General features: G+C 39.1%; 1 protein-coding gene across 2 annotated transcripts; it reads left to right on the top strand.

The window, feature by feature from the left end:
* mrps23 (mitochondrial ribosomal protein S23) lies at window positions 1-9,773 on the top strand. 2 transcript variants are annotated; one of them, XM_049576845.1, is made up of 6 exons: window positions 1-89; window positions 162-232; window positions 5,014-5,193; window positions 7,131-7,208; window positions 7,472-7,595; window positions 9,257-9,773. In XM_049576845.1, exons 2-6 carry the CDS (start codon window positions 189-191, stop codon window positions 9,371-9,373), a joined length of 543 nt encoding a protein of 180 aa, XP_049432802.1. In that variant the 5' UTR covers window positions 1-89; window positions 162-188; the 3' UTR covers window positions 9,374-9,773. The 2 variants fall into 2 exon arrangements, with proteins under 2 accessions (XP_049432802.1, XP_049432801.1); XM_049576844.1 differs by having other exon boundaries at window positions 57-232.
* The last annotated feature ends 2,666 nt before the right edge of the window (window positions 9,774-12,439 follow it).

Here is a 12,439-nt window from a genome sequence, read left to right as displayed (position 1 = left end):
CTCAGCCTTCTCTTGAATAGCCTTGATAGTCTACCGGAAATGCGAGAAAGAAGAGGAAGCTGCTCGAGTCGACCGGAAGTCTTATAAATGTAGGTAGGAGACGTTAAAGATGCTCAAGACACTGATGTAATACTAATACATCCGTGACCCTCTTGTTACAGAGCTGCAGCTGTGGATGACAAACCAAGATGGCTGGCAGCAGACTAGAGAAGTTTGGGACTGTATTCTCCAGGTAAGATAGCCGCAGATCACATGGTGTTTATAAAGCGTTTGGTAGCTAACTAGCCATATGCCTGATCTGTTAAAACCATCTCGTTGAGCAGAGTTAATTAGCTGGTTATTTGGAAAACATCGTGTTGCTTCACTGAGTAAAAACGGCGTTTTTCAGCAACCTCCATTGAACAGACTCTCCTGCAGCAGCGATGGTATTATTAACGTTAGCCAGCGGTCACAGCATTTAGGTCAGGACGGCAACGTTAAGTCACCTTAGCAGGCATCACAGGCTGTTGATGAATATGAACGAAACAAAGCTGAAATGAGCTAATGGTACATGAATGTCAGTCTCCAAGAGCATGACCGGTCACACGAGTGTAAGGACACGGTGTGATGACATCATAGGCATGCGACCAAGACTGAAGTCATAGACATATATACATAGACGCCGCATCGACTGCCTGAGCGCGTCCTCGCCGGCCGCCATCTTGGATGGGTCTCGCTTCGCCTCCACAGTGCATTCACTTCTGTTGAGGAAGGAGCTGTATGCACAAGTAAAATAGAATAACTCACTGAATTTTCAACTGATTTTCACGCGGTTTGGTTTGTTACAAACGGCACACATGTAGTTATGATACAGGATGCTTTCGTACATTAAAAATGCGGGATTTCATGCTTTAATACTGCAGATAGCAACAGCATGTTATTTAGGTCACAATACAGTGCTTTTATTCACCTCAACCCCAGATATATATATATATATATATATATATATATATATATATATATATATATATATATATATATATATGTATAAACATACTGTATAAACACCATATACACAATACAAAACACAGTATAGCATATTATGTATAGCATAATATGTAGATCTGAGGTTTGCTCAAACTGTCAGCTCCTTTAAATCAGGGCTAAAAACACTATTGTTTGCTGAAGCGTACTCTGCTGTATTCTACTGCCCGTACTTTTTAACTACACACTGCTGATTTATGCTTTTTATTATTCTACTTCTTTTCTTATCCTGACGGTTCAATGTATTGAGCCTGTTTTTATTTTATGTTACTGTATTTTATTATTATCACTATCATTCTCAATTTCTATTTCCCTTTTCAATCGACTGTTTTTATTGTTTTAAATTGTGTCTTGTTGCTTTTAATGTCTCTGTAAAGCACTTTGAACTACCTTGTGTTGAATTGTGCTATACAAATAAACTTGCCTTGCCTAGCACACCCTTGTGCACATATTCACTTTTCCACCAGTTGTGCTGCAAATATCCCCTGCTGCTCATCCTTCTGTATCTTTTTTCAAATTATCTTGACCACAGTCCCATTTTCATAGTTATAATACCAATACCAAAATTAATTTCAGTGTTTATGTAAATACTGAAAATGTTTTTTACTACTTTTGAGGGATCACAGTAGTCAGTGTAATAAGAATAACTTCACTAATCCCCGAAAAGAAAATTTCAAAGAAGTCTGTAAGATCATCTATTTAACAAAGAATTATTAAGTCTGATGACTGTGGGTATAAAAGAGAGTGGGTGTGTGTGAGAAATAAACTCAATCAACAATAGAGCTTTTTCTTTATTAAAATATATTAAATAAATTTATTAATATGCTATACTATGTTTTGTATTGTGTATATTGTGTTAAAACAGTATATATATGTGTGTGTATATCTATATCTATATCTATATCTATATATATATATATATATATATTTCACCCGCGTGAAAATCAGTTGAAAATTCAGTGAGTTATTCCATTTTACTTGTGCATACAGCTCCTTCCTCAATAGAAGTGAATGCACTGTGGAGGCGAAGCGAGACCCATCCAAGATGGCGGCCGGCGAGGATGCGCTCAGGCAGTCGATGCGGCGTCTATGTATTTATGTCTATGGACTGAAGTCATGTTCGTGCGGAAGTGAAAGAAGTCGTCAGATATTTCACTTTACTAAAAGTAACAAAAGGCTTCTGATATACAGTACAGGCCAAAAGTTTGGACACACCTTCTCATTCAATGCGTTTTCTTTATTTTCATGACTATTTACATTGTAGATTCTCACTGAAGGCATCAAAACTATGAATGAACACATGTGGAGTTATGTACTTAACAAAAAAGGTGAAATAACTGAAAACATGTTTTATATTCTAGTTTCTTCAAAATAGCCACCCTTTGCTCTGATTACTGCTTTGCACACTCTTGGCATTCTCTCCATGAGCTTCAAGAGGTAGTCACCTGAAATGGTTTTCCAACAGTCTTGAAGGAGTTCCCAGAGGTGTTTAGCACTTGTTGGCCCCTTTGCCTTCACTCTGTGCTCCAGCTCACCCCAAACCATCTCGATTGGGTTCAGGTCCGGTGACTGTGGAGGCCAGGTCATCTGCCGCAGCACTCCATCACTCTCCTTCTTGGTCAAATAGCCCTTACACAGCCTGGAGGTGTGTTTGGGGTCATTGTCCTGTTGAAAAATAAATGATCGTCCAACTAAACGCAAACCGGATGGGATGGCATGTCGCTGCAGGATGCTGTGGTAGCCATGCTGGTTCAGTGTGCCTTCAATTTTGAATAAATCCCCAACAGTGTCACCAGCAAAACACCCCCACACCATCACACCTCCTCCTCCATGCTTCACAGTGGGAACCAGGCATGTGGAATCCATCCGTTCACTTTTTCGTCTCACAAAGACACAGCGGTTGGAACCAAAGATCTCAAATTTGGACTCATCAGACCAAAGCACAGATTTCCACTGGTCTAATGTCCATTCCTTGTGTTTCTTGGCCCAAACAAATCTCTTCTGCTTGTTGCCTCTCCTTAGCAGTGGTTTCCTAGCAGCTATTTGACCATGAAGGCCTGATTCGCGCAGTCTCCTCTTAACAGTTGTTCTAGAGATGGGTCTGCTGCTAGAACTCTGTGTGGCATTCATCTGGTCTCTGATCTGAGCTGCTGTTAACTTGCGATTTCTGAGGCTGGTGACTCGGATGAACTTATCCTCAGAAGCAGAGGTGACTCTTGGTCTTCCTTTCCTGGGTCGGTCCTCATGTGTGCCAGTTTCGTTGTAGCGCTTGATGGTTTTTGCGACTCCACTTGGGGACACATTTAAAGTTTTTGCAATTTTCCGGACTGACTGACCTTCATTTCTTAAAGTAATGATGGCCACTCGTTTTTCTTTAGTTAGCTGATTGGTTCTTGCCATAATATGAATTTTAACAGTTGTCCAATAGGGCTGTCGGCTGTGTATTAACCTGACTTCTGCACAACACAACTGATGGTCCCAACCCCATTGATAAAGCAAGAAATTCCACTAATTAACCCTGATAAGGCACACCTGTGAAGTGGAAACCATTTCAGGTGACTACCTCTTGGAGCTCATGGAGAGAATGCCAAGAGTGTGCAAAGCAGTAATCAGAGCAAAGGGTGGCTATTTTGAAGAAACTAGAATATAAAACATGTTTTCAGTTATTTCACCTTTTTTTGTTAAGTACATAACTCCACATGTGTTCATTCATAGTTTTGATGCCTTCAGTGAGAATCTACAATGTAAATAGTCATGAAAATAAAGAAAACGCATTGAATGAGAAGGTGTGTCCAAACTTTTGGCCTGTACTGTAGATGTTGCTTCACTGCATGTAACTGACTCACCAGTTGGAAAAGTGTGTTTTAAACCCTCAGGTTGTAAAAACAACTGTAAGATCCATTCACCTGGTGTAGCCTTTTGGAATAGCCTTGTAGATAACCTATGCTGGAAAAAGATTTGGACTCTCCTACAAAAATTCTTTTTGCCCAGTAAGGTTAGAGAAGTATTGTTTAAAATCATTCACCGTTGTTATCCGTTTGTTACATTCAAAAATGATATTGACTTAAGTTGTGCCTTCTGTGATTCTCATACTGAGACTCTTGTCCATCTGTTCTGGAAATGTATACATACCCGTAAACTGTGGCAAGATATATCTGTGGACTTGCAGTCGGCGTAGAGCAACTGCAGCGCCTGGTTCAAAAAACTGCGACCGCTTCGATCTCGCAAGATTATCGTTGTCCACTTTTGCAAGATGTCAGAGCAAGTCGGGATGACATCAGACACAAAACTGACTCAGCTTGAACAAGCCTAATATGCGAGTGTAAAAATACTCATTTGCAACTAAAAGTCCTGTATTCAAAATCTTACACAAGCAAGAGTACAGCAGTACTAACATTAACATGTACGCAAAGAACCACAAGTAAAAATACTCATTATGTAGAATGGCCCATTTCAGAATAATACATTGCATTGATATGTTTATCACTTTAATGTTGCAGCTGGTAAAGGTGGAGCTGATTTTAGTTATATACTGTTGGGTAACTTTATTATGATTTATTAATAGATTCATATTGTGTGGTAATGATCTATAGCTTCAAAGTAACTAGTAACTTAAGTTAATAAATAAATGTATTGGAGTAGAAAGTAAAGTGTTTGCCACCAAAATGTAGTCAAGTAGAAGTAAAAAGTAGCATAAAATGGAAGCACTCAAGTAAAGTACAAGTATGGCCAATTTGTACTTAAATAGTCAGATGGGGTCTTCAGAATGTTCCTGAACTCACTAAATGTGATCACAGTGTAAGATAAAGAACATTATGTCATTCTTAGAATTTTTATGCACCTGAGCCCAACATTTTTATTCTTGAGCTCTGATTTGAAGACAGCAATGTGATTATTATTTATCTCTGTGTAAATCTGTGCTATACAGTTAATGATATTACTCTCAAAGGCCACCTAAATCTTCCAACTGTGTGCTTGCATGATGGACAGGGTTCGAGATCTGATGCGCTCTGGGGTCATAAAGCCGTCAGAGAAACCCATCTGGTATGATGTATATGAGGCTTTTCCACCCAAGAGGGACCCACTTCATGTGAAGCCCAACACCAGAGCCTTTACCAAGACACAGGAAACTGTTCCTGAAATCTTCTACGGAGAGGATGAAGTCAGAGCGTAAGTCAAATGCTATGCTTCCATACTGTCTCTGGCTGCGTCTGAAATCATTCACTGATTCACTACTCCCTACTCACTATATAGGGCGTTCTGTGTAGGGGACTATATAGTGAGCTCATCTGCATCATGAAAAAAACACTTCTTACTAGTCACTAGTCATTTTCACGGCATCATTATTTACGTCATGGCTGTCGCAAAATTAAAACATGTCATATCAAAGTCAGCTGGTGGACCATCCATAACAAATACTGACATGTATATTTGTGATAAAAACATGAATTTACTGAGCGTATTTCCCCAAATTAATAAATAATGTTACAAAGTACTTTGTGACTGTTGCACCGCTGCAGTGCTCACATTATTAATAACATTACACTGGCAAACAGACGAGAGGAGAGAGAGCAGAGCAACTGCAACCTGTCCTAGTAATAGAAGGAGTTTTCTATTTAACCTTTGTTGTGTCGATGTTTGTTTAACCAATCAGTCATGTAATAACTTGTGAATTGAATGTGTAACATTATGCATTACACTAATACAGCACAAATTAGGGATGTCCTGATCCTCGGATCGGGTATCGGCACCAATCACGTTATTTTTACAAAATCGGAACCGGTAATAAAAGATCAGAGGAATCAAAACAACAAAAATGGTCAGGTTTTTCATCTATGTTGTTCATTGTTGCCTCCGCTTTCCAATGTATTGTAACCGAGTGTCCTGGGTTCTCCTAACTGAGTGCAACTAATGAGCAATACTCTTTCTCCTTGACTGCTGTAACACTGGAATTTCTCAGTTATGGGATTAATAAAGGTGTATTGTATTGTATAAATGGACAGGAGTCGTGACAACTGGTTCAGGGGCCACTCTGGAGGGACAATTTGTTTACAATTCAGAATTTGTTTACATTTTGTGCTGCTGAACCACCGATAAGCTTTTTGGGACAACTTGGATGCATTCTTTTTTTTTCTTTCTTAAATCTTTGCAAAGTATTGGATCAGACTCAGTATTGGACTCGGTTTCAAAATAAAGGATTCGGTATCGGATCATATACACAAAAAAAACTGTCTAAAAAACCTTTAGTAACTGATATACAAATTGCCACTCATTTTGTAGTAATTTGCACAGAGCCTGAAGCAGAAAGCCTGGCTCAACAGAGTCTAAACTCAGTCAGGTTATCTCAGACTAACACTTAGTCAGGTTACCTCTGACTGAGCCTTTAGGGTTTGCTGAGCCAGGTAAACCATAAAAAGCCTGGCTCTGTTGAGCTGGCTCTGTGGTACATCCCTCTGATCTCAGTTCTCTCACAAACCTACAGTTTATCTCTGTCTCACCCATCATCAGTGCTGGAAGGAGGGTCACTTCCCCTACTCACTATCTAAGCAACACCTTAGATCCCCTAAAAGTCTCATCAGTTTCATCATTGGATTAGTTATTAGATATGACATACACATGTCTCCTGTCTGTTTTCTTATAGTCTGAATGCAAATAAACATAGTTAACAATGAAATTAGGACTGCTAATGGCACTGATGTAGTTCCCTCACACAAATCAAAGATTGGCTGCACAGTGTGTCCCCTGCTGTGTGATTCTGCACAGCTGTTGTTGTTTTTCCCTGAATATTAATGTAATATCAGTGTCTCCTTACAATTTAGATTTATCCCTGGCACATAATAAACAGTCCGAGTTGAACCATTGCTAATAAAGTGTATTGTCCTCCTATCCTGTCATACTCACCTGTCCCATCAGTACATATTGGGTGATTTACTGTAATAATGAGTTTTATGGAACGTAGTCTAAGTGAAATTTGTCATTTTACTAGAGCTCATCTGAATTTACAAGCTTGTGTTTGGATGGAAATCAGCTGCTGCTCATGTCAGCATTAAAAGTTGCTGTAAGATGTTTTCACAGGTTCCACTTACTCGTAATTGTCTGTCTTTCAGGAAGTTCTATGAGCACTTTGGGACAGGTCCCTGGGCTTTTGATCTGTCCAAACCAAACTTTGTTTCTACATGTCAAAGGTATGTTTATTTGGTTTGGCAGTGATTTGTGAAAATAAACTTTAAAATATAAAAGCATGAAAGCAACTGTCAGATAGGAAAAGGGGACTCGTTTGGTTGTGTATGGTTTTTACCCTGCCAGAATATGTGGTGGCTGCACAACAAGTTAAAGGTTTAAAAAACAAACGAGTTCAGTAAAAGAGATTACTGTGTGTTACATGAAACATATTATTTCCATTCCAGTGTCACTCAATGTTTGTTATTCTCTCAATTTAATCCTGTAGGTTTGTAGAGAAGTACATGGACTTAAAGAGCCAGAGTGATCTGGATGACTCTGCTCTGTTTGAAGAGACGTGGAAGGCTTTTCTCTCAGAAGGCATCGTGCTGAGAAGGAGAGGAACTGCTCCTGTAAGAGTCTCGCTAAAAGTATCATACTAACGAGGGCTGCCACCTAATCATCAATGAATCAAATCATCAGTGGGAATTGAAGCGACTGTGTTTACATGCACACTAATATTCTAGTATTAGTCGGTAAATGACGGTGAGCTCTGTGCATTGTCATGGAGACGTTGAACGTAAACCATCTCACCAACAGTTTGTAGGGATGAATAGAGTGCGTGCCCAAAAGGAAAGTCCACATTTCTGGTCAGCAGGAGAAACACACCGTCCATCGGTACCATACCTAGCAAAATACACAAAACAGCCTCAGACTCATGCAGTGCGTCTTCTGCTGCAGCTCCACATTGTCATAGTTTATCTAAAGATTACAGTCTTTATCACATCTTTATTGATCAGCCAACCTTTCCACTATGGCCAAGTGCAGACAGGTATTTGTGATATTTTGGCATTTTTTAATTCCTAGACTTTTCAAATATAGTCTACAGTTAGGCCTATTTGGATGTAGAACGAGCTAATTATTTAATCCCTAATCCTCAGTGAACCATGACAGATATTAAAATGAAATGAAAAAGTTACACAACCTTCCTTCTACACTAACAACCATGACTACAAGTAATTTGTTCACTTGAGGAAATACAAACAATATGTCATTGACCTGGATTCCAGCAGTGTGTTTCAAATCCCATACTTCCTTTAGTACACTTACTTAAATGTAGCACACTGTGTACATTGTGTACTTCTTGCATGGTCCACTGATTTCAACAGGGCATTGTTGTCTCAAATCGCACACTGCTGTTTTGCACTTACCAGAAGTGACAAAGGCTTTTTTTTTTAAATTGCCTCTTTTTCTTCTTCTTTGTCTTCTTTGTAAATGGTGAATCGCAAATGGGCGGTGAAGCATTATTGCCAACATTTGACCACTATTGCTGTCTACACATAAACAAAACTTGGGCCTCAATGTCTACGCTGATTAAAATGTGCTGCCGTAGCTAGCAGCAAGTTAGCTAGCTAGTAAATGCTAACATAAGCTAGCAAGCTAATGTCATATGTCAGATTGTTTGTGGTACCAACTCATTACAGATCCATTAAACATTACTGATGGCCTCTATTGGTACTTCGTGCAAAAAAAATTGTTGTCCCAAAGATGATGACAGTTTGAGTGAGAAGTGTACATCATTTCACACTCAACTTTTGGACTGTTTTGAGTGTGCCACTAGTACACGGCATGTAACTGCAGTTAGCGTGCGTGTGTGTGGCAGTACTCTGCCACTGCTTTTCTGCCATATAAAAACACTATGTGAACACGCCTATATTTTCATTCTGTCATTATATCAGTGGCGCAAAATGTTCTCAAAATCACAGTAATTTTATTAATTCCTATTATTTCTTGGACAATATATCATTCAACAAAAGTAGTTGCATGACAGACCGAAATGTGGTTATACTCCCATATAAACTGAAATGACACAATTTAGTGATTATCTACAGTTCTGTGTTCAAAACTGAAATCTTATGAATCCTGGGAAAAGTGATATATTCCCAGCAAGTAAAAATTTTAAAATCAGTAAAAAAAAAAAAAAAAAAAACAACTCAGCTCTGAGTGTTGTTGCAGCAGGTGGCCCTCCCTGCAGTTTGGAGCACATGATCACAGTACTGTCTTTGTCCTGCAGGTGTCAGCAGAGTCCAGGCGTGCAGTGCTCGAACTGAAGCTAACAGACATGTTGGCAGAGCAGCAGTCAGTGGGTGCAGACAGCGAGGAGATAACAGACACTAAACACACACCGTAGACCTCAGCAGCTCAAGGCCTCTCTGATAAGCTGCAGATGCTCTTTGACTTTAAGAAGTTGTGTTGTGTTTTTGCTGCTCCTCTGGAAGTGATGGTCGTCTGTAGGAATGGCTTTATTTTAAACACCAAGTCATGTCATACCTGTCAGTGATGTCCCTTGACATCAGGAAGTGCTCTGTGGACTGACAGGATGCCAGCTTCATGTTTCCTAAACTGATGTCATTTTCCACAGTGCACTGCAGCACCAGCAGGATGCTATCTGTCATATAAGGATCAAAGGAGCGATTATTCCTGAGTTGACATTTAAGTGGAAATAGTCCAAAAACATACTATATGTTATGTGGAAGTATATAACTGTGTGTGGAAATAAAATGTGAAATTAAAGTTACTTTTATAACATCTGTTGGATTATTAAGTGTTTTACTTTTCAGTGTGAAGACTAAGATCTGTTCAACTTCAGTCACACCTCTTGGCTGGAGCAGTCTTTATTTTCTGATGACTGTCTTATAATATCTCCTCTCATTCCACAATTTGAGCCCACTTGAAAAAATGTTTTTGTACAAATCTCAAGTTTGTGAACAAACTTAACACTCTGGTATTTATGTATTTTTTTCCTTAAAGGAAAAAGAAAATGTCTGCACCCTTACACCATGCCACAAAAGTTAAATCCAGACAGTGTTCTGGTCCTGCTTGGATTTTCATTGGGTCAAAATGTTTGAAAAGTTGAAACCACACTTATATATAATTAACACCAATAGGCTGACCAGCCTTGTGATGGCAGGTGTGGTTAACAATCTACAGGTTTCCCGCAGAGTCTTAAAAGTCAATGAATTCATTAATCTAAAATTAAGGCCTCAAATTGGTATTAATATGTCTTAAACTTTCAAAAATCTTAAAAATGCCCGGACATTGATATAAAGATTTCTTAGGTCCTTTTTCTAACATTGCATTTTTGTTAAGTAGTTGGAAACAATTATATGTATTATTTTTTTTATTTAACAATTCCAACCGAGCATTTTGATTGGACAGGAGGCATTCCATAATTGCTGATCTACAGTATAAGAGCGCTGGAGCACTCAACTATGCATGTATAACTCCACTTTACAGGTGTTCTGAACTATTAATTAATCGTCGTGACAAACATTGCATGATAAAATTAAATATATTACCACAAATAACATTTGAGTTAAATTATGAATGATCAAGAAAGGACAATGGACGGAAAGAAGCCTGAATACTTCACAGTAAATCACCAGGTATGAACCCCCAGGGTGGTTAAACAGACAAACAAAGGTATACAGGGAACAAATAGTATTACAAAGACCGTACTACAAAATAAACATATCTTACTTTGTAAAAGATCACATCAAAATTCATCATCCCATAAATCTGTCTCCCATCACCTACATTAAAAAATATGTTGTTTTAAGTTAGAGGCAAAACAGAAGGGGTTGAGCAGGAGATGGGCAGTATGGTGGTGCAGTGGTTAACACTATCACCTCACAGCAAGATGGTCGTGGGTTCAAACCCACCTGCAAGCTTCCACCCTCTGTATGGAGTTTGCATGTTCAGCTTCCTCCCACAATCCAAAGACATGCAGGTTAGGTTAATTGGTGACTCTATATTACCCATAGGTGTGGGTGTGAGTGTGAATGGTTGTCTATCTCTATGTATCAGCCCTGGGGCATCCTTCCAATCTGTCCAGGGTGTACCCCGCCTCTTGCCCAGTGTCAGCTGGGATAGGCTTCAGCCCCCCCGCGACCCTGTACCAGGATAAGCACTTATGGATAATGAATGAGATGAATGAATGAAGTACAGAAAGTGGGTCTAAATCATCCTTCTAAAAATCAATCAGTCAATCAATTTTATTTATAAAGCCCAATATCACAAATCACAATTTGCCTCACAGGGCTTTACAGCATACGACATCCCTCTGTCCTTATGACCCTCACAGCGGATAAGGAAAAACTCCCCAAAAAACCCTTTAATGGGGGAAAAAAAACGGTAGAAACCTCAGGAAGAGCAACTGAGGAGGGATCCCTCTTCCAGGACGGACAGACGTGCAATAGATGTCGTACAGAACAGATCAGCATAATAAATTAACAGTAATCCATATGACACAATGAGAGAGAGAGAGAGAGAGAGAGAGAGACAGAGACAGAGACAGAGACAGAGAGAGAGAGATGCAGGTAATGGCAGTAGCTTACAGCAACATTAATGAAAGTAATAATATTATCGTTATAGTTCTGGTTACTGTGGTACAATATGTTGAAAGTATATATTAGTATCTGGCAGTATACATGTGTGATAATAATCATATGTGTATATTAACAGTATGACTACTGATAACAGCAGCAGCAGCAGGAAACATCTGGCAGGACCATGGCAGCAGCACAACCACACACGTCACGCTATCCAGGCACCCCTGCAATACGAGTTAACCTGAGAGACAGTGGAGCACAAAGGCTCCGGAGAAAATGAGTTATGTTAAATCCCAATAAGGGAACGCCTGTTATATTATTAAAACAAATTTTCATTTTTTTGTTTTGAAAAATATATACATATAAATACACACAGGAAGAGCTATCATGGTACAACTACTGTGAATATAAGAACAAACATTTTCTATTAAAAAAAATTGAGAAACTCCCAACACGTGTGTGTTTGTGTGTGTGTTTTACATGTATTGGCAATCAGATGGCATATCAGGGTTCAAGACATCAGGATGAAAATTCATCTACTGACTGACATTTGCACACTTTAACATGAGACTTGGTAGCTGCTTGGCTGTATCTGATGGAAACTGAACATAGGATCAATCTCTGTTCTATAGGTGCAAATAAAAATAAATTCCAGGCTTATATTTCAACTGGGAACACACTGCAGGATGCTCCCTGAGCATTTAAACCAACGATAAGATCCCAACAGATGTGGCGTTGCGTGTAAGTTTTCATCCTTCCTGAGAAAATGGCTTTGGCCTTGACATCTTGCCTTTCACAAAGAAATTGTCCATCTCTATTCTGCACCTGGAGAGATGATATTGTCATCTTAATGGATTGACTGATTG

Source organism: Epinephelus fuscoguttatus, linkage group LG5 (genome assembly GCF_011397635.1).
Source record: "Epinephelus fuscoguttatus linkage group LG5, E.fuscoguttatus.final_Chr_v1".
In the NCBI taxonomy this organism is placed as follows: domain Eukaryota; kingdom Metazoa; phylum Chordata; class Actinopteri; order Perciformes; family Serranidae; genus Epinephelus; species Epinephelus fuscoguttatus.
This window is presented reverse-complemented; position numbering and strand designations above follow the sequence as displayed.

Bases quoted from the DNA above. Each gene is read 5' to 3' on its own strand.
- mrps23 (XM_049576845.1), top strand. From the start codon at position 189: ATGGCTGGCAGCAGACTAGAGAAGTTTGGGACTGTATTCTCCAG. The intron at 5,194-7,130 runs GTAAGTCAAATG...TCTGTCTTTCAG, and splicing joins GGAGAGGATGAAGTCAGAGC to GAAGTTCTATGAGCACTTTG. The intron at 7,596-9,256 runs GTAAGAGTCTCG...TTTGTCCTGCAG, and splicing joins GAAGGAGAGGAACTGCTCCT to GTGTCAGCAGAGTCCAGGCG.